At 36.2% G+C, this 22,138-nt stretch overlaps 2 protein-coding genes and 1 pseudogene across 3 annotated transcripts in view; 2 read left to right on the forward strand and 1 right to left on the reverse strand.

Moving 5' to 3' along the window:
- Positions 1 to 22,138, forward strand: part of LOC102889885 (dystonin) — a 401,789-nt gene that overhangs the window by 256,604 nt on the left and 123,047 nt on the right. The window contains exons 36-43 of the mRNA XM_025042814.1: positions 8,635 to 8,763; positions 11,146 to 11,234; positions 12,202 to 12,337; positions 13,416 to 18,866; positions 18,994 to 19,143; positions 19,289 to 19,504; positions 19,684 to 19,833; positions 20,686 to 20,934. Of these exons, the coding sequence (XP_024898582.1) occupies positions 8,635 to 8,763; positions 11,146 to 11,234; positions 12,202 to 12,337; positions 13,416 to 18,866; positions 18,994 to 19,143; positions 19,289 to 19,504; positions 19,684 to 19,833; positions 20,686 to 20,934 (6,570 nt within the window). The remainder of the gene's footprint in view (positions 1 to 8,634; positions 8,764 to 11,145; positions 11,235 to 12,201; positions 12,338 to 13,415; positions 18,867 to 18,993; positions 19,144 to 19,288; positions 19,505 to 19,683; positions 19,834 to 20,685; positions 20,935 to 22,138) is intronic.
- LOC107196748 (plectin-like) lies at positions 1,578 to 8,121 on the forward strand. 2 transcript variants are annotated; one of them, XM_025042534.1, is made up of 3 exons: positions 1,578 to 1,630; positions 2,412 to 5,111; positions 5,676 to 8,121. In XM_025042534.1, the coding sequence occupies exons 2-3, from the start codon at positions 2,481 to 2,483 to the stop codon at positions 7,572 to 7,574; spliced, it is 4,530 nt and encodes a 1,509-aa protein (XP_024898302.1). In that variant the 5' UTR covers positions 1,578 to 1,630; positions 2,412 to 2,480; the 3' UTR covers positions 7,575 to 8,121. The 2 variants fall into 2 exon arrangements, with proteins under 2 accessions (XP_024898302.1, XP_015455776.1); XM_015600290.2 differs by lacking the exon at positions 1,578 to 1,630 and adding an exon at positions 1,637 to 2,327.
- On the reverse strand, positions 10,972 to 11,090 carry LOC112474848 (annotated as a pseudogene).

Genomic DNA, 22,138 nt, shown 5'->3' on the forward strand with positions numbered 1-22,138 from the left:
TTCCATGTTAAATGGTATGCAAGTCTTTTAAATTGTATGTTTAATAGTTAAATGTAAAATAAAATAATTTAAGTCCTTTTCCTTTCTTGTATACCTGATTGTATATATTTGAGCCACTTTGCTCAATTTATCTGATGAGGCAGAATACTAAAGTTGATAGAACCAAACGATAATTCACAAAGCCTGAATATATAAAAATTATGGTCATCATCCTTTGAAATATAAAAGAATTATAGTTAATTGAAGGTCAAAATAATATGGTTTATGGAAGACCATCCAAAGACTATAATTTAAAATAGATTTTTAAAAATGCCTGAATAAAAATTTACCACTTAAGAATCATATTAATGGAATGTCTTGTCAAAGATATGTAGCTCAGTTTCTAGACTCCAAAGAGTGGTGTTTTTGGAACCGAGTCTGTGAAGACCCACATGAAAAACCGTGGTCTGAGAGTGGCATTTTCCATAACAAACATAAAACCAAAGAGGCATGCAACTTAATTTCAGAAGATAATACCAAATTAGAAATGTAAGTGGAGTATCTGTAATGGATATTAAATGGAGTAAAGAGATTTCCTAGTTTACACTGAGAGCAAAATATATTAAATATTAATTGCTGAGATTAAAGGACAGTGTGTCTCCTTGAAGGAGTTATTTTTGTATGAATAAGTTTGAGATCTATAAGAAAGCCAAGTCGCAATAGGACTAAATTTTTTCTGGTAATTTTTGTAGTATTTGCTAAAAAAAAATCCAGTTATGTAGACAAAATGAGATTATTAACAGTCAGTAAAATAGCTCTAATTAAGATACTGAAGGTTCAACAACAGACATTTTTTTCTGAGAGAATTTTCAGTTTTTTAAACCTCAGAACATGCCTAAGGAAAAAAAGGCTCAAAACTTCTCAGCAACAACTGTTTTAAATGAGATTTGATAGAGAACTGAGAAAGACCCTATTAGAAATCAACTACTGAAACATTTTTGAAAATTTAATGTTTAAGCCAATAAAATGCTTCAGGGTCAGGGTCAACTCTTAGTTGACCTGATAACAAAATAAAGAAAATAGAGCACTAAGTATTGCAGCTTGTGATGAGATTTGTTTTATATTAATTTTTATTATAAATCATATTTAGTTTAGCAAAGGAAACAACTGAAATTTTTGTCACAATTATTGGGCATCAAGAAATTAGAGGAAGGAAAATAAGATATATAGTCTATAGGTAAATTTAATTATTGAAATTCACCAAAGCTACTCAATTAAAAAAAAATCTATCTAGAATATATCTCTACTCCTGTTTAAATTGTTTCTAATGGTGGTGATTTTGAGTTGATGATATGAAGCTAACAACCTTATGGTATTAACAAAGAGAAATTGAATTGTAATTAAAAGCCAGCCCTGATCATATAGTTCTGTAATCAATGCAGAGTGTACTCCTCCCAGCTGAAATTGATTCTATCATTAACAGAGTAAAACATTTTTCTTATATTTTATTCTATACATTGGAGCGGAATCCCTAAGTATATTTAAAAAATATTTATATTTAACAAATATCTTTATATTTATGGAGTATCTAAAGGTACTCATCAAGGTGGATTCATATGAGGCATGTCATTAACAACAGCAACAAAAATCTGTGAGTATATGAAGCACATCTTTTTTAAAGCGAGCAGGAACAATAGCTGCCTTTGCATTAGCAAGTCTAGTTATAATTGTCGTAATATGGCAAGTATAAACAGGTAAGAAATTTGACTTTAGAAATGAGAAGTTTTTGTATAATTTTTATCCTTCCCCATGTTAAGTATTATTTCCTGATTCGGCTCTCTGTTCCAAAGTTCTGTATTTTTTTTTAACCGTACAACAGAGGGATGTAAACATTATTATTTTTTTAAATTTCCATTGAGCTGTATGTTGACAACTAAATTCTTTATTGTCATTTGATTCTTATCTGTTGTATGTTCTTCTGAGCTTTTAGGACTAAGTTCTGTGTGAGAGCAGAAAGAGCACTGTTGTGAAAGTTTTAGTTCCCACTTCATCATTTTTAACCTCTCTGTACCTCAGTTTCCTCATCTGTAAAAGGTTGGGATCGTGCTATATGTCGTTAGGTCCCTTCTTGATTTAGAATCCTGACTAGCTAATTTTTGAAACAAAATTAGTCTTGAGAGACAAAAAAAAAAAGAAAAAGAATCTTCAGTTTAGAAAACTTAGTTTTTGTCTTCTCCTATTGCTGACTTTCTGAAGCTTCCTCTATGAAGAAGGTGGTGGTGGTGATGGTGGTGATGGTGGTGATGGTGGTGGTAGCACTTATTCTGCATTTGGGTTCACTTGTTCTTGTAAGTTCTTTTATGAGCCTCGCTTCATATTTTTAAAGATAAATTTGAATAGAACAGATTTGACACTTTAAATATCTCTTATAGATTAAAAGGTGTAAGGAGACTTCTGAACATGGGGCATATTCAGATCTGCTTCAGCGTCAGAAGGCAACAATGATTGAGAATAGCAAACTTACAGGAAAGATAGGTGAATTGGAGAGAATGGTAGCTGAACTAAAGAAACAAAAGTCCCAAGTAGAGGAAGAACTTCCAAAGGTCAAGGAGGCTGCAAAAAATGAATTGAGAAAGCAGCAGCGAAATGTAGAAGACATCGCTCTGCAGAAAATCAGGGCTGAAAGCGAGGCCAAGCAGTACCGCAGGGAACTTGAGACCATCGTGAGAGAGAAGGAAGCTGCGGAGCGGGAGCTGGAACGGGTGAGGCGGCTTACGGCAGAGGCCGAGGCCAAAAGGGCGGCCGTGGAAGAAAACCTCCTGAATTTCCGGAACCAGTTAGAAGAAAACACCTTTACAAGGAGAACACTGGAAGATCATCTTAAAAGAAAAGATTCAAGTCTCAGCGACATGGAGCAACAAAAAAATAAGTTAATGGAAGAATTGAAAAGAAAGAGAGACAATGAGGAAGAACTCTTGAAGCTGATAAAGCAGATGGAAAAAGATCTAGCATCTCAGAAACAGATAGCAGAGAAACAGTTGAAAGAGAAGCAGAAAATTGAGTTGGAAGCAAGGAGAAAAATAACTGAAATTCAGTATTCATGTAGAGAAAATATGTTGCCAGCTTGTGCCATCACATACAAGGAGCACGACAAACAGAAAGCAGAAGAACTCAAACAGCAGGTAGATGAGCTAATAGTCGCCAATAGAAAGGCTGAAAAAGACATGAGAGAGCTGAAGTATGAACTTAATGCCCTCCAGCTTGAAAAAACTTCATCTGAGGAAAAGGCTCGCTTGCTAAAAGAAAAACTAGATGAAACAAATAATACACTAAAGTGCCTTAAGTTAGAGTTGGAAAGGAAGGACCAGGTAGAGGAAGGGTATTCTCAGCAGCTCCGAGAACTGAGTCGGCAGTTGAACCAAACCACAGATAAAGCTGAAGAAGTCATGCAAGAAGCTAATGATCTTAAGAAAATAAAGCACAATTATGAAGCAGAATTAGAATCTCTTCAACAGGAAAAAGGGAAACTGCAAAGAGAAGTAGACAGAATCACTAGGACACATGCTATAACTGAGCAGAGTATTCAGCATTTAAATTCACAAGTTAATTCTTTTCAGGGTGAGAAGGAATTCTCTAATGAAAGAATGCAGTTCTGTCAGAGAAAATCAGATCATCTAAGAGAACAATTTGAGAAAAGCCATGCGCAGTTGCTTCAAAATATTAAAGCTGAAAAAGAAAATAATGATAAAATCCAAAAGCTTAATGAAGAATTGGAGAAAAGTAATAAGTGTGCAGAAATGCTAAAACAAAAAGTAGACGAGCTTACCAGGCAGAATAATGAAACCAAAGTAGTGATGCAGAGAATTCAAGTGCAATCGGCAAATGTGGTTTTAGAGAAACAAGCTATCCAGCAAAGATGCGAAGCGCTGAAGATTCAGGCAGATGGTTTTAAAGATCAGCTACGCAACACGAATGAGCACTTGCATAAACAGACGAAAACAGAACAGGATTTCCATAAAAAAATTAAGTGTCTAGAAGAAGACCTGGCCAAAAGTCAAAACTTAGTAAGTGAATTTAAGCAGAAGTGTGACAAGCAGAACATTATCATCCAGAATACTGAGAAAGAGGTTAGAAATCTGAATGCTGAGCTGAGTGCTTCCAAAGAGGAAAAACGACTGGGGGAGCAGAAAGTACAGCTACAGCAAGCTCAGGTGCAAGAGTTAAATAACAAGTTGAAAAAGGTACAAGATGAACTTCACTTAAAGACCATAGAGGAGCAGATGACCCACAGAAAGATGGTTCTGTTTCAGGAAGAATCTGAAAAATTTAAACGTTCCGCAGAGGAATTTCGGAAAAAGATGGAAAAATTAATGGACTCTAAAGTTATCACTGAAAATGATATTTCAGGCATCAAGCTTGACTTTGTATCTCTTCAGCGAGAAAACTGCAGAGCTCAGGAGAATGCTAAGCTCTGTGAAACAAATATTAGAGAACTTGAAAGACAGCTTCGACAATATCGTGAGCAAATCCAACAAGGGCAGAATGTGGAAGTGAATCATTACCAGAAATGTCAGAAACTTGAAAAGGAGCTGGTGGCCCAGAAACATGAAGTTGAATACCTGAAGCAAAAAATGGATCAACAGGTAAAGGAACATGAACATCAGTTAGTTTTGCTCCAGTGTGAAATCCAGAAAAAGAGCCCAGCCAAAGACTGTACCTTCAAACCAGATTTTGAGGTGGCAGTGAAGGAGCGTCAACACTCGGGAGACCTCTCTTCTAGGAACACAGGGCAGCTTCAGCCAACGGCCAGATCGCCTCTGCTGAGATGGGCCCAAGAACCACAGCAGTCGGAAGAAAAATGGCAACATCGGGTTGAACAGATACCCAAGGACGTCCAGCGCTGGCCATCAGGGCCTGCACTGGAGAGAGAGAAAAGCCAGCAGTGTTACTCTGAGTATTTTTCTCAGACAAGCACCGAATTACAGATAACTTTTGATGAGAAAAACCCTATTTCAAGACTATCGGAAATAGAGAAGATAAGAGATCAAGCTCTGTACAATTCCAGACCACCTGTTAGATGTCAAGAAGACAAATGTGAAACAGACCTGGTGAAGCTTTTGGCACCCTTAGAGGTATAGTCTGGATTCTGAGTCCTTATCAGCTACCTCATGTCAAGTTTCCTTTCGTTTCCTTTCTCTGCTAGACCAAATTGTTTAACAATGTTAAGTGTGATTGTTGGCTCTTTGTTGTTCTGACAGAAAATAATGCTATAATTTTCTAGAGATTTACCTGAATCTTTACTAAAAATTATCAATCTTTAATTTTTAAATAATTCCGGTTTAACAGATATAACAGTTCTACTGTTATAACTATGGGATTATATTCTGAAAAATATGACCGTAAAAAAAAAGCTAGAAAAACCAGGCAGTTAACTTTAATTTCTAGCACATCCTCTGGGCAAATTTTATCTCAGTCTTTTTAAAACATGCTGTTTTAATACCTTAATTGTCATCTGAAGTTACCTTTAGACTCTCAGAATAGTATTGCTTGTTCCTGAACCTTCTTTGGTTTGAAAACTTTATCTTCTTTACTTGTCTCATCTTTGTCATTCTAGAAATTATATTTGGATTAAGAATGGGTAAAGTGATTTAAGGTTCTTTAGGTGACTTTTAACATCTTATAAATTCCTGTTACAGATAGCTAAGAACAAGCAATATGATATGCATACAGAAGTTACAACATTAAAACAAGAAAAGAACTCAGTTTCCAGTGCTGAAGAATGGATGCTTGAAGGGTGCAGAGCATCTGGTGGACTCAAGAGAGATTTTCTTAAGAAAGGCTTAGAACCAGAGACCTTCCAGAACTTCAGCGGCGATCACGCATGTTCGGTTAGGGATGATGAATTTAAATTCCAAGGGCTCCGACACACTGTGACTGCCAGGCAGTTGGTTGAAGCTAAGCTTCTGGACATGAAAACAATTGAGCAGCTGCGACTTGGTCTTAAGACTGTTGAAGAAGTTCAGAAAACTCTTAGCAAGTTTTTGACAAAAGCCACCTCAATTGCAGGGCTTTATCTGGAATCCACGAAAGAAAAGATTTCATTTGCCTCAGCAGCCAAGAAAATCATAATAGACAAAATGATGGCTTTAGCATTTTTAGAAGCTCAGGCTGCAACAGGTTTTATAATCGATCCCATCTCAGGTCAGACACATTCTGTTGAAGATGCCATCCTTAAAGGAATTGTTGACCCCGATTTCAAAATTAGGCTCCTTGAGGCAGAGAAGGCAGCCCTGGGATATTCTTGTTCTTCTAAGACATTGTCAGTGTTTCAAGCTATGGAAAATAGAATGCTTGACAGACAAAAAGGCAAACACATCCTGGAGGCCCAGATTGCCAGCGGGGGCATCATTGACCCTGTGAGAGGCATTCGCGTACCTCCAGAAATTGCTCTGCAGCAGGGGTTGCTAAATAATGCCATCCTACAATTTTTACATGAGCCATCAAGCAACACAAGAGTTTTTCCTAATCCCAATAACAAGCAAGCTCTGTATTACTCAGAATTACTACGAATGTGTGTATTTGACGTAGATTGCCAGTGCTTTCTGTTTCCTTTTGGGGAGAGGAACATTTCCAATCTCAATGTAGCGAAAACTCATAGAATTTCTGTAGTAGATATTAAGACAGGAGCAGAACTGACTGCATATGAGGCTTTCCAGAGAAACTTGATTGAAAAAAGTACGTATCTTGAACTCTCAGGGCAGCAGTATCAGTGGAGGGAAGCCACGTTTTTTGAATCCTATGGGCATCCTTCTCGTATGCTGACTGATACTAAAACAGGATTACAGTTCAATATCAATGAGGCTGTAGAGCAGGGAACAATTGACAAAGCATTGGTCCAAAAGTATCAGGAAGGCCTCATCACACTTACAGAACTTGCCGATTCCTTGCTAAGTCGATTAGTTCCCAAGAAGGATTTGCATAGTCCTATTGCAGGGTATTGGCTGACTACTAGTGGAGAAAGGATCTCTGTCCTAAAGGCCTCCCGCAGAAATTTGATCGATAGAATTACTGCCCTCAGATGCCTGGAAGCCCAAGTCAGCACAGGGGGGATAATTGATCCTCTTACAGGCAAAAAGTACCGGGTGGCCGAAGCTTTGCATAGAGGCCTCGTTGATGAGGGGTTTGCCCAGCAGCTGCGACAGTGTGAATTAGTGATGACAGGGATTGGCCATCCCGTCACTAGCAAAGTGATGTCAGTGGTGGAAGCTGTGAATGCAAATATCATAAGTAAGGAAATGGGAATCAGATGTTTGGAATTTCAGTACTTGACAGGGGGGTTGATAGAGCCACAGGTTCACTCCAGGTTGTCAATAGAAGAGGCTCTCCAAGTAGGTATTATAGATGTCTTCCTTGCTACAAAACTCAAAGATCAGAAGTCATATGTCAGAAATATAATATGTCCCCAAACAAAAAGAAAGTTGACGTATAAAGAAGCTTTAGAAAAAGCCGATTTTGATTTCCGCACGGGGCTTAAGCTCTTAGAAGTATCTGAACCCTTGATGACAGGAATTTCTAGCCTCTACTATTCTTCATAATGGGATACGTTGAAATAATTTTGCACAGGGGCGATGCTCTCTCATTCGTGTGATCTGTCCAGAGCATGATGCTATCAGTTGAATACACAGTCTAGTAATTGTGTCACTCACTCAAAGTGCTATTTATTTCTGGAGGGGTGAGAATAGTTGACTGTTCACAAGAAAGAATAATTTTTAAGTTGAAATTAAGAAAAGATTTACTGCTCTTAAAATGGTTCCATTTAGCTTTGAGATTCATAGTTTTTAATCTTGCCCGCACTAAAATAAAAGTACAGTACTTCAGATATGGGGTAAGCCTGAACTCCAAAAGAACTCTTCATCACTGGATAGATCCACCCTGATGTTAGGATTCCCATTTATTAAACGATCCATTACACTCACTGAAAAAGCACTTCAAAAAGCACTATGGACTCAAAGAGAGAGATGTAAATTCTTTCCCACATCCCTCAGGCTATAGTGTCTCAGATTGCCTTGAAAAATGAAAAAGTTTTTCATTTTCCTATATATAGTAACCTTCTTTACATATTAAATGTTAACCTTCTTTACATATTAAATGTTTACCACAATCTCTCATTTCTAGTTAGACTTTGCACTTAAAAGCAGCATTATGAATGGATTGTGTGTTGGAAGAGGAGGATTTTTCTTCATTCCATGTATTTTTCATATATGTGTACACATTCTCTATTTCAGCTTTCCATTGTTTTATATTTTTCTGTCCAGACAATTGTGACTGTAATGCTAATGCAAAGGCAGCAATTCAAAGTTTGATCTTCTAGTGCTTCGTGAATAAAATTGAGGTATTTTATTTGTCGTCTTGATTTACCAGCTGGGAGGTTAGACAGCTCATTAAGGAATGATCATGGCTTCCTTTGATACCATAAACATTTCGGAAGTACATCTGCTATGTGACATAATAAACGTGGTTAAATGAATGAATAAAAGATCTCAGTAACCTGTGTGTGGTGAAAACACATTTTTACATTCTTATTTTCTGTGGAGAGGGCAGTTTAATAGCTTGGTCATTGACTATAATATGTTTTTTACTACTCACACCTGTCAGAAGTCACTGGAAGAAGAAAAGAAAGAGCATGTTGAAAAAGCCAAAGAATTACAGAAATGGGTATCAAATATCAGCAAGACACTGAGAGATGGAGAGAAGGCTGGAAAGTCTCCCTTCTCTAAGCAAAAGGTATTCAATGAGGTCCTGGTTAATAATAATAGTGGGTGGAATTTACTGAGATGATACAGTCCACCTAAATGTTTAATTCTTTACCTTGTTCCTCCCCATTTTTATAGGCAATTATAAATGAAAATCAAAGAGATTAAGTAACTTGCCCAATAAATCACAATATAGTCCAAAACCTTAACTATATATACTAGTCTTGTTATTAGTATACTAATATGTCGTGCTGCTTTTCCTCATAGTTAGATCTGCTCCTTGATTACTATGATGAGAATTGCCAAAGAGTAGAGTTATCCTCTTTTGTGCCCAGAGTAAATCCACACACTGTATCATAAATGTATGCAGTCTCATTCTTATCAATGTAAACAAAAACTTTCAAGAATTACAAAAATACAAACCTAAGATGTTAACATTTTTGAGGATTGAGCTTAGTTGTGTCTTTCTGGACCTTTTCTAATTTATAAAGAAGTGTTTTCCAGTCAATCGCTGGAAATTCTAGATTGTTGCCCTTTCCTATATGAATTTTTTAGTTAATTTCTTAGCTATCTTCTGTACCCCAACTACTTGGCATTAGCTGGATAGCTCCGGCTCCTGAAGTGTCAGTGCTCCATGGTATTAGTTGGACTGCCTCTACTCAAAGCTCTATGGGCATTGATTGTTAAGGTATAAATTTCAGTATTGCTGCTGCTGCTACTAGTGATAGCGCATGAATTGCTGCTTTATTTTTTAAATTTTCTATTAAGAAATTAAGCAGCATTTTTCTCAAAAACTTTTTCTGCACTGCCCTCCTTCCCCTGCCTGACCTTTGGAAATGATAGAGGCTATTATTAACTATCATTAGTTTCCCCTTCTAGCTCAGCATCAGTACTCACTTATCATCATTTGACAGATATTATTGACATAATTAAATAGGGGAAAACTTCAGTGTCTTGTCTCATTTTCCCTATGATATGAGGTACTTCATCTGGAGCTCCCCCTTGAAGAAGTTTTCAGACCTGAGTATATACCTGAATTGTTCAATTGAAATAAAGCCATATTAGCTCACAGTCTTGTGTGCTATATTTCACATAGTATAGAAGAAAGGAGAAGTTGGAAAGCAGTTACATTTGATGTTTTGAACGAAATCCTTCAGTTATTCCATGTAAATATTTAGTTTAAAATATCCTCTTCCACCCCCCTCCCCCACCTGCCTTGTCAAATAGGAAAAGAACTAAAATAGGGACGTAAACATTAGCAAGGAATTCTTAGGAGAGCAAGTTTCTTTTGAGAACAGTAGATTATAAACCTTTGATATTTTTTCATTCTGTACTTTTTAAGTCTCCAAAATTTTACTAGATTTGTTTTAGACCTAGTAGATGTAAAATAAAATACTTTTTAAATGCAGATTGCGAACTAAATTTAAAAAAATCTCTAACATTTGATCTCTCAAAGGAATTGAAGGCAGCTTGATATGAATAATAAATGTTTTTCAAAATATCAATATGAATTTATTATTACCTATGACCATGAAAAGTATACTTTAAATTGACTCTAGAATCCATCAGGGGATACCTTTTCATTGGCCTATCATTTACTCTCATTTCTGCTTCTTTAAAAGAATGGCAATTTACTTCTGGTATTAGGCATTCAGAAATGATATACTAAGGAATTAGAGGAAAGTGTTAACAGCTTCCTTTAAACAGTTCAGTTTTATTCTTCTGACCATCACAGGCAATTTTCGCTAGTGAAAGTCTTAGCAGTAAAAATTATTTAGTCTTGATCTGCAGACCTACAGATTCATACTGTCACCATAATTTTTTTTCAAAAGAAGCATTGTATCTGGAGCTTGGAGGAAGATACACTTTAGGAGTAGGGTTCCTCATTCACGAATATTTTTGTGTACTGCGTTGCACAAGGATGACATTAGGCCAGTGCTTAACCTCTGGCCACCTGGGGTGTTAAGGCAACCTCTATTTATGGTTGGGTTGGGAGAAATACAAAGACCATATAATGCTGTATTACTTCCTCGTGAAAATGATGATATTATGGTTAGAGAGAGGTTTTCCTTAATCATGCATTCTAAATATAAAGTATTCTTATTACCCAGGCCTATAGGCTGATAATAAATAATGGGTTCTTGAGTTGGGTCACCTAGAAAATCATCCTCATTTGGGTCTTAATGAGAACTTGATTAATTTTTTAAAGTTACTATTGTCTAGTCTTTATTTTTTTTAATGCCTACAGTACCTGGTATTCCATGGTGATCTCCCATTCAAGTACTAACCAGGCCTGACCCTACTTAGCTTCCAAGATCAGATGAGATCAGGCACGTTCAGGGTGGCATGGCCATAGACCTGTTGTCTAATCTTTACAAGGGGAGAGTTTGAATATGTTTTCCTCACCTTGCAGATTTCCAGTGAAGAAATACTAACCAAGAAGGAACAATTATCTGAGGCACTTCAAACCATGCAGCTATTTTTGGCTAAACATGGAGACAAGTAAGTTGGTTTTCATTAGCTCTTTTATTTGATGTAGGGAAGTGGTCTTAAAAACGTTCAGCAAAATGGAAGAGGGTAAATTTTAGTTGAGATTTTTAAAATGGAACTCAATAACAAATTTACCAAGTGATGTAATAACATAAGATTATAAAGTTAGCGATTTTATTGTCACTTGTAGTCACTTGTAGTCTTTACCAAAAACCTGAAATGTGCTTATTATCCCCACATATTACTGATAAGAAAACAGGCTCAGAGAGGTTTAGGATCAATAGCAGGTGAGTTGTGAGGACTTCAAGCCAAGTCTCAATACTAAGTAGTACTCTGAGATGTACCTTTTGGAAAATGTGTGTAAATATGTTCTTTATTTGCTTAGCTGAGACCTGTGGCAACCTGATTTCTCATATTTTGTTCCTACTTTATGTAATACGGCACTTTCTGTATTTTAGCTAATACCTCAGGCAGGGAAGGAATCTCCCCTTTTCTTGAACCTTTTTCGGCTGTCCTCCTTAGGATTATTCCGTAATGACTTTGTACTGTACCTTAGAGAATCAGGTTAATTTCCTTGTAAATATTCTCTTTATTCATCCTTTGGCTTAAACAAGTTTCATCTGGAGTAATGGTACCTCACTATCCCTTTTTCATGTTGGGCTAACAATGGGATTATTCCCTTTTGTTAATTTAGAAACTTGTATATACTTGGGAGGTGCTGCTATATTAGTTTATACCCTATCCTTCAGTCTCTTTTTTTGGCAAGAAAGGATTCCTAGATGTATTCAGGGCCATCTTTAATTTTCATGTACAGCCATATTCTAAGACCTAAGCAATCTGTCTCTGAGGTTTTATTTTATTTTATGACTGTATACTTATTTAGAAGAGTATTCTATGTTATAAAATCATCGAGCCTAATATGTCATTTTTAGCACTTGAAGGTTTGCATTCCTCTTTTCATTCTTTCTGGTTATTTTAGAATGACAGATGAAGAAAGAAATGAATTGGAAAGACAAGTGAAAACTCTTCAAGAAAGTTATAATTTATTCTTTAGCGATTCTCTGAAACAACTACAAGAATCACAAACCATAGGAGATATAAAGGTAGAGGAGAAGGTAATATTTTTTTATTTAAAACATGAAGCTGTTTCAAGATTCTCAGTTTTATTGCATGATTGTAGGATTATATATCCGTAGTAAAGAAATGGCTTTGAATTATGTCCATAGAAAAAACATGGATGGTTTATTTAAGTATTTGGAGATTTTAATGTCGTTTATTAAATGCGATCTTACACTTGCTGTCATCTGTTTCTGTGACATCTTAATCTCTGCCTTGCATGGTAAAAGAAAAGAATCATTCATTTTTCTAACTCTCCTCTTTAAAAGCCATTCTTCTGCTGCTACATTAGGTATTTTACAGATGTTGTAAAATAGCTGGAGTCATCTCTAAAGGTGACATTGGAGTGTTATGGGATTTGTTTGATTTTCAGAGATATCCATGAAATTTATCTGAGTAATACTGGGCCGTGTGCTATAGTGAGGATGTCCTAATATCTTGTTAAAATATAACAGAAATCACTTAAAATTTGGCCTGTCCTTAAACTTTTGTAACTTGATAATACACAGTCACAGTATTCAACACAGTATTCAGTATTCAAAAAGTTATCTCTCTATTCATTTCCCTTACTCCTGGAATACTTTATACATTATTTGTCATATTTTGGGGGTATGCAACAATTTTTCTGGTTCATTAGTTTTCGACTTCTGAGGAAGTCTGTATGCTGTAAACATCAATAGCATGGGGTCTGATACTCTTTTTCATGTTAGTAGACTAATCTCATCCAATTGCAGAAAGCATGATGGCCTTCTAGGTATGTGTTCTGTTTTCTCACTATCATCATTTACTCTGTTGTGTCCTCACTAACCTTGTTAATGTACACAATATTAAGTTTTCAATTCACAGATGCATGTTGTTTTCAAAGCTTTTATCACATCCTGTGCTGTTGAATAGATCACTGACATAGATCACTTGTGCATTTGAGCTGCCTAACATTCACAGCATTGCCGCGCCTTGGTAAGTAGAGGATTTTTATGTTGAAGAGCATTTATTTTAAAAAAATGCAAACTAAGTTTCAAGAAACTCTGCCCACCCTTGAATCGCAGACTGACCTGAGAATTTTGTATTTCTTTTCAGCTGGATAAAGTGATTGCAGGCACCATTGACCAGACAACTGGAGAAGTTCTTTCAGTCTTTCAGGCAGTTTTAAGAGGCCTCGTTGACTATGACACAGGAATCAGGTTGCTTGAGACACAGCTCATGATTTCTGGCCTAATTTCACCAGAATTAAGAAAGTGCTTTGACCTCAAAGGTGCTGAAAGTCATGGCCTCATTGATGAACAAGTTCTGTGCCAACTTACAGAACTAAATCAAGCGAAGGAGATTATTTCTGCTGTATCACCTAACACAATTCCAGTGCTGGATGCTCTGACTCAAGGCGTGATATCAGAATCCATGGCCATCAGAGTTCTTGAGATACTGCTTTCTACAGGCTTTCTAGTTATTCCAGCTACAGGAGAACAGTTGACCCTACAGCAGGCTTTCCAGCAGAACTTGGTTTCCTCAGCATTATTTTCTAAAGTCCTGGAAAAGCAAAATATGTGCAAAGATCTTATTGATCCATGTACCTCTGAGAGGGTGTCTTTAATAGATATCATACAAAGAAGTATTTTACAGGAAAACGCTGGGATGCGGCTTCTACCTGTCAGATCACAAGAAGGAGGCAGAATAACATTAAAATGTGGAAGAAGCATTAGCATTCTGAGGGCGGCTCATGAAGGTCTCATAGACCGTGAAACCATGTTTAGGTTATTAGGTTCACAGCTTCTTTCCGGAGGTCTGATCAATTCCAACTCTGGCCAGAGAATGACCGTTGAAGAAGCTATGGCAGAAGGGGTGATTGACAGAGATACTGCTAACAGTATTCTAACATATCAGGTTCAAACAGGTGGAATCATCCATTCAAACCCTGCTAAACGTTTAACTGTAGATGAAGCAGTCCAGTGTGATTTAATAACTTCGAGCAGTGCTCTTTTGGTACTAGAGGCTCAGCGAGGCTACGTTGGACTCATTTGGCCTCACTCTGGTGAAATATTTCCCACATCTTCTTCCTTGCAGCAAAAATTGATTACAAATGAATTAGCATACAAAATCTTGGATGGTAGGCAGAAAATAGCTGCTCTTTATATTCCAGAAACTTCTCAAGTCATTGGTTTGGATGTTGCTCAGCAACTAGGAATTATAGATAATGACACAGCATCAATTTTAAAAAACATAATACTTCCTGATAAAATGCCCGATTTGGGAGATTTAGAAGCTTGTAAAAATGCCAGAAGATGGCTCTCTTTTTGTAAGTTCCAACCATCTACAGTCCATGATTACAGGCAAGAAGAGGATGATTTTGATGGAGAAGAGCCAGTGGCAACGCAGAGCTCAGAACAAACTAAAAAATTATTCCTGTCTTATTTGATGATAAATAGCTATATGGATGCAAACACCGGGCAGAGACTTTTGCTGTATGATGGAGACTTGAATGAGGCTGTTGGTATGCTACTCGAAGGCTGTAGTGCAGAATTTGATGAGGACACACCCAGAAAAGAATGTATTGATGTCTTAAGACTGCCTGGTGTATTTCTGAATAATACCCCAAGTAAAGAAAAAGGTGAAAGTATAACTTCACCAAGCAGTTTTGATAAATGTCATTGCAGAGAACCTAAACATAAAGAAATCCCTGAAAATACCTTAGATGAAGAGTTTAATGAAATGGAAAATAATGTTTTCAGTAGTGAATTTTATCAGTCAGAAAAGCTGGCAAATACAATAGCAACAGATAATATAGTTAAGAATTCATCCAGTATGAATGTTCCCAATTCTATTTCATATTTAACACAGCCTGGACTTGCAGACATTAGCATGTTTAGACAAGACTCTGAAAACATACCTAGAAATGGTAAAAGTCAAAGTCAAGTTGAAACAAAAGAACATGAACATGTAGATGAATGTAGTCATTCTAAAAACATTCGAAAATTTGCAAGTGATTTGATAACAGATTCTATTGTGAAATCAAAAACTAGGAGAAGCTGTGATTTTAATGAAACAGAGATTGAAGATAATATAAACAAGGATACAAGTATCTTTGACTACTCCCCCAGGCTGAGTGCCTTGTTAAATCAAGATAAATTAAGGAATGATAAGGGAAGTTTTAAAGATGTACACACCACAGAGAGCAATGGAAATAAATGTGAAGTCTCTACATTGCCATCCGATGACCAAACCATGTTATGGGGTCAAAGAATGGGAGAAAAATTTCATGACCAGTTTCTGGGAATTGCACCCATAAACATCAGTTTACAGGTAGAACAGAAATGTGGACAGAAATCTTTAAATATTGGTTATAGTGATCTTCAGGTACAATATCACAATGATAAATATGTTTCAGATACTTACGGTGAAGATGAAAAAATGCATGTTGCTTCTCAGGAGAAACTTGAAGACAAGCAAAATGAGTCCAAAGAGAACTCCTGTGCCATAGCTTCAAGGGGTGACAATGATAATGCCAACGCATCTCAGGTGTGTGCCACATCATTGCTTAAAGAAACTGTCAGTGCTGGTGACTATGAAACGTCACTACTGGATGATCACCAGAGTGACACAGAGACAGACACTGATAGCGATGATGATTTTTATGATACTCCCTTGTTTGAAGATGATGACCATGATTCTCTACTTCTTAAAGATGATGATTGTGATTGTCTGCAACCTGAGGACTATGATATGCTGCAGAAGGAAAACGATGGGGCTGCTTCTCCTGGTGATGTTTTTTATGATGTTTTAAAAGAGAAGGAAAATTCTGTGGTGATCCAGGGGGGACTAATTGATAGCTTAAGTGTAAGGGGAAAAGCACAGTCTCTTCAGGATTTTGTCATAGGTACTGAGAAAGCTGAATTAGATCCCGGTGAAAGAATACATTCAAATTCAGTTGGCTTATACAAGGTCAATGAACAGTTGCTGGAAATAGTATCAGAAAGGGAAAATGCAAATAACCTTGTGGGGGCTGAGTCTGACTTATTGACAGATTATGAAATTATAAGAAGAAAAGAGAACTTCAGTGCTTCATTAAAATGTGATGACGCTGGCTGTTGGAGAGAGAGAAAAGAGTATGTAACTGGACAAGAATTGAAATCTGATACTGATCATTTAGATACTATGCAAAATGAACAAAGTTATGGGGATTATGTATATGACAGTAATCAGGATGATGATGAATATGATGATGATGATAAAGAAGAAGGAGTAGGAGATGAGAATGAAAAGCCCATGTGCCGAGATGAGGCTGAAGGTATGGATATCCAGTTGTGTGAGAAGAAGACCAGCCATGAATATCAAAGTATTGATAAAATGATTCTTGTGGATAAAAAGCACAATTACAGTTCTTTAGAAAAACAGCAAAGTGTAGATGTTTTACAACTAGAATCAAGTAGTAAAAGTAGCTTAGTTACTGAAAGAAGCCATCTTCCAGAATATACAACTGATTTTGTTAGTAAAAGCAAAGAAAATCTGTTGAATCATGAGATGGCCCTTAAGGATATATTGCTGCCTATCAATAAAGACACTGAATCAGAACACATCCTTGGCCCTGTAGGTATTTTACATAATACCAATATCACTTTAACTTCTGAATTAGGTGATGATCTAATGAACATAAAGGTTAAGTTGATTCAAGGGCCAGAATCTGCTGACTCTGTGAAAGATAATCAATATTTTGAGAATGTGATGCAACAAGTTGACTCATCTTTTGATAAAATCATTTATTCTGAGCCAGATTTAATAAGAAAACCTGCCGAGGAAAGCCATTCGTCATCCTCTGCCTCTGTACCTGTTAAAGATCATCAAGGGAATGGAAAAGAGCTACTTAAAAAGGGAGATGACAAAAACAATATATTAATAGAAGATGAAACATCAATTCATAAAATTTGCTCAGGTAAAGGAGAAAGGCTTACAGAACACCTAATAGAAGATAATAAAAATCTCAAACTTTTACCTAGTGAAAGTACAAGTGAGTGTCATGATTTAGTTAATAGTCAGTTTCCATTTCCACAAATCACAGACAGTGAAGAACATAATCAGAAAGGAAGCCTTAAAAAAGCAACTGTAACTCTTAAAGATGAACCAAAAAGTCTACAAACAATAGTTAGTAAAAGTCCTGTCCAATTTGAGAATCTTGAAGAAATATTTGACTCATCGGTTTCCAAAATGATCAGTGACATTACTTCAGACATTACATTGTCTCAAGGGAATACAAGTACTGAGAAAGATTTACTAACTGACGGACCTGAGAAAGAGCTTAATCTGTTTACTTATTTAAAACATTGTGCAAAACATGTAAAAGCAGAAGACATACTGAAACCAAATGAAGATAACCCAAGCTGTACTCTAATAGCTTCCCCTCCCATGAAAAAACACTTACAATTAGGAGTTGATACTGCAAAAGAGAAGGCCACCCTTACCCAAGAAGATTTACCTCTGAATGAGATGATTCCACGGAATGATCTCTGTACTAAAGAAGATCTCTCAGAAGGAGGGATGGATATTCCTCAGTTCACACCAGAAAGGCATGAGAGCACACTTTCAATTTTACCTCTTAGAAATGTGGAAGACCTTGGGGAAAATACTGACTTTGTATCATCGGGACTCTGTGCAAAAGGAATAAGTAACACTTTAAGCACTGACTACTCATTCTTAGAAATTAACAAAAAGAAAGAAATAATTGATCAACAGCCACAAAAAGAAGAAGCCTTCTCTCCGAGATTCCCAGAAAAGGAGGTTCGGATTCCTGAATTACCTCAGGTGTTTGTTGATGTGAAGAACATCTTAAAGAGTAGATTAAAAGAAGGTCATATGAATCCTCAAGAGGTTGGAGAACCTTCAGCCTGTGCAGACACTAAAATTTTAATTCAAAGCTTAATTAAAAGGTTTAGCGCATCACAGTTGATGAGCGAAGCATCTATTGTGCCCAGCGACAGTAAGATCAGTGACTCCGCTGTAATTTCTTCCACGAATAATTCACCAGAATCAAGAGCAGAGAGTAGAGACGATCCATTGTGCGTTGCAAATCTTAAGTCTGAGCTTTTCCTTGATCTACTTAAGCAAAATCAGAATAGCCAGAACATTACAGGAGTGTTTGAATTGATGAAAGATTTAACTCAGATGGGGTATAATCTAGAGAAAAGAGGTATTACATCTAAAGTACTTCCACTGCAACTTGAAAATATTTTCTGCAAGCTGCTTACTGATGGATATTCAGAGAAAGCAGAACGGGTTGGAGACTTGAATCAAAAATCATCTACTACTTCTGAGATGGTGGATGAAAAGCAACAGATTCTTGATGAGCTTGAAAGCAAAGAAGGAAACCATGATTCCCTTAATTTACAAAATATGAAAGAAATTGGACCGGAAAACTCTACCGAGTGTGCATCAGTCTTGCCAAGAGATGGGAAGCTGGAGGAACAATGCAGTGATTTCCCAAACCGTTTGGAATGTATTTCAGAGTCAAAAGAAATGACTTCTGGGGATAGCTTAATGGAACAAGTAAGTTGACTTTACCTTCTATATGGAAATAGCTGCATGAAACATTTGGGAATAATCCTATACATTTTATTTGCTTTAAAAACCTTCGTAAAGACTAATGAAACAAAATATCCAAATTTGTGTTTAGTTTTCCAATGAGTTACATCAGTGTTTACAGCACACATCAAAAATGCACGAGTATTTGGCTTTGCTTCAAGATATGAAGCCCCCCTTAGACAACCAAGAAACTCTGGATAACAATCTAGAAGCTTTGAAGAACCAACTTAAACAGTTAGAGGTAAGAATTGTCTACTGCCTGTTATGGATGGTAGTCAGCTGATGTTAATTTGGAAAAATAAGCATAGCATTTTACTTTTATGTTTCAAATATTGGTTCCATTAGTGTTTCTCACTAAATAGTTGTGGGATATGTATTTTTTGCAGACATTTGAATTGGGATTGGCACCAATTGCTGTTATTCTAAGAAAAGACATGAAGTCGACAGAAGAGTTTTTAAAGTCTCTTCCCAGTGACTTCCCCAGAGAACACTTTGAAGAACTGAGTATAAGCCACCAAAGTTTACAGAATGCCTTTTCTTCCCTCAGCAATGTGTCTTCAGAAAGAATGAAACACATCATGCTCGCAATTGACTGTGAAATGGTAGGCAACAGAATGTTTCACATTGATCAAATTTGAGATTTGAAGAAAATTTGATTATTAAAAAATTTAGTCATAAGATGAAATACTTTATTTTTGGTGTTAAGCCCTTAAAACAGAATCATCATTTGTAGGAATTTGAAATTTGGGGACAGAAATAAATGAACAATTTTGTTTTCTAGTCAAAACTAGCAGTTTCCCATGAAGAATTTCTGCACAAACTTAAGTCGTTCTCACATTGGATATCAGAGAAGAGCAAATCTGTGAAGGATATGGACATTGTGAATATTCGAGATACTGAACATGTAAAGAAAAGTTTGCAGTTTCTCAAGGCAAGTATCAAAATAAATAAGACAAGGCACATTTAAAAAGCTCGATTTATTATAACAAATGTTTAGAAAAATCTGACTTTGCTAAAACTACAAAGTATTATTTTCTTTTATTGTCACTTGAGATATTTATTCATAGTTGAGACAACTATAAAATAATCACAGCTTTATGGATATGTCATTCTGATGCTGTCCCAACTGCCTTATCAAACTCTTACTGCCACTGACATGTTGATATTTGTATTTATGCATTTATTTATACATTAGTCAAGTCCATAATAGTATAAATTATCCTTGTAAATACATCGCAGTATAAATGGTATTTATATATTAGTCATTTTTGTCATGCCCCCCTTTTTTTCCAAGTTCTTAATTTGAACAGTGTGCCTCATGAATGACGGTTAGGCTCCTGGCTTCTGAGTCAGAAAACTGAAATTGTGGTCCATTTAATTTATGTTTCAGATTCCCCGTGGTCTCGTTTATGTACTACCACAATTTACATGGATACTATAAGTACTAGCAAGCGATATTTTAATGTTGATGTTTTCCTTCATTGTGTTAATGTTGGATCTTTACCTTTTGTCAGAGTTACATTTTAAGCATGATGTGGCAGGCAAGGTTAAAATGTTCTCAGAGGGTTTATCTTACATATTAATTACCACAGTATTTAAATAATTTCATCATTACCATTTTTACTAGATGATGAATAGATTTTTGATTAAATGAAAAATGTAAGAATATCAGTAAAACCTTGAGTCCCTAATGTAAGAAGCATTTTAAAAATAAATATTGTTAATATAAACTGTATATTATGGCTTAACTCTGCGTTGGTAACTTGTACTACTTTCTTCACAGAATGTGTTAAAAGACCTTGGACATACCAAAATGCAGCTGGAGACTACTGCCTTTGATGTGCAGTTCTTCATTTCTGAATATGCACAAGATCTGTCTCCCAACCAGAGCAAACAACTGCTTAGGCTCTTAAATACAACTCAGAAGTGTTTTCTTGATGTACAGGAATCAGTAACTACCCAGGTGGAACATTTAGAGACTCAGTTACAGCTAGAACAAGATCTTGATGATCAGAAGGTTTGCTTTTCTTTGTGAAGTGGGAGTTCTTTGTTTTTAGTTCTTCAGAGTGAAATCTGTAATGCAAATATCCAGGGATTATGGCAAGATAGGAAAGATTTTTCTGGAAAAGCAGTTAATGGACAGGGCATAGTATAGAGATTCTTCAATATGTAATAATATTGGTTTCCGTATAATGCTATAATTTATTGATTTTAATTTTCATGACTCCCTAAAACTACTGTTTTCAGGTGAGAGTCTTCACTTTTTTTTCTAGGAGTAGGATATATGGATGTACTCAAATTTCAAGGGATAGATCGATGAACATATGAATAAAGAAGGTTAAGGGTATAGTTTTCCTCTAGGAGTTGGTATGGCATAGCAGTTCAGAGCACGGGCTCTGGAGCCAGATTGTCTGAGTTTACATCCCAGCTGTACCATTCACTCATTATGTGAATTTGGGCAAGTCGCTTAACCATAATTTTCTTATTGGTAAACTGGAAATGGTAGCAGTGTTTACGTGGTAGTATTGTGAGCACTGACTAAAAAAATGAACATAAAACACTCAGTACCTTGCCCAGCATGTGTTAGGCTCCTACTAAGCATGATCTCTGGATGTAAGATTAATAACTAGTGTGTGTATATATTTAATAGGAAAATGAAAGATGCAACATATTTGACTTAGAATATAGCACTCTAATTATATTCAATACAATCAGTAATGAAAAAAGAGGCGGGAATGGAATTAGACATAGTGATTAAGTAAAAATATTGCATGCAATATTCTTTTTATTATCTCTAGAAGCACCCAGGCATTGTCCCTAGCATGATAACCTATATGCACATTCGAATATATTAACAGACAAATCACGACTAACTTCTGTTTTGATATCCTTTTACAGAATTAATTGTGTGTGTCGCAGGTTTCAAGAACTTAAGAAAATGGAATGTTTCTTCCTGTCGGTCAGAAGTTCCATCTCTTACACATGTGCATGGCCAGTATTCTGTTGAGCAATTTCATCCAAACATGATCTCTTTCTATGTATATGAGACATGCTCTTACTTTCTGTGTCACCTTGCTCAATTTGTACCCCACTGCTATCATGTTTACAGCATACTTAGAAAAGCTTATTTAGAGGAATCTTGCAAAATGTGTTCTAATAAGGAACTATCACAATATTGAGTTTATGACCATCACTTAAGGTGCTTTGGTTTTGTTCTGCTTTAGATTGTGGCAGAG

This window comes from Pteropus alecto, unplaced genomic scaffold (genome assembly GCF_000325575.1).
Source record: "Pteropus alecto unplaced genomic scaffold, ASM32557v1 scaffold7, whole genome shotgun sequence".
In the NCBI taxonomy this organism is placed as follows: domain Eukaryota; kingdom Metazoa; phylum Chordata; class Mammalia; order Chiroptera; family Pteropodidae; genus Pteropus; species Pteropus alecto.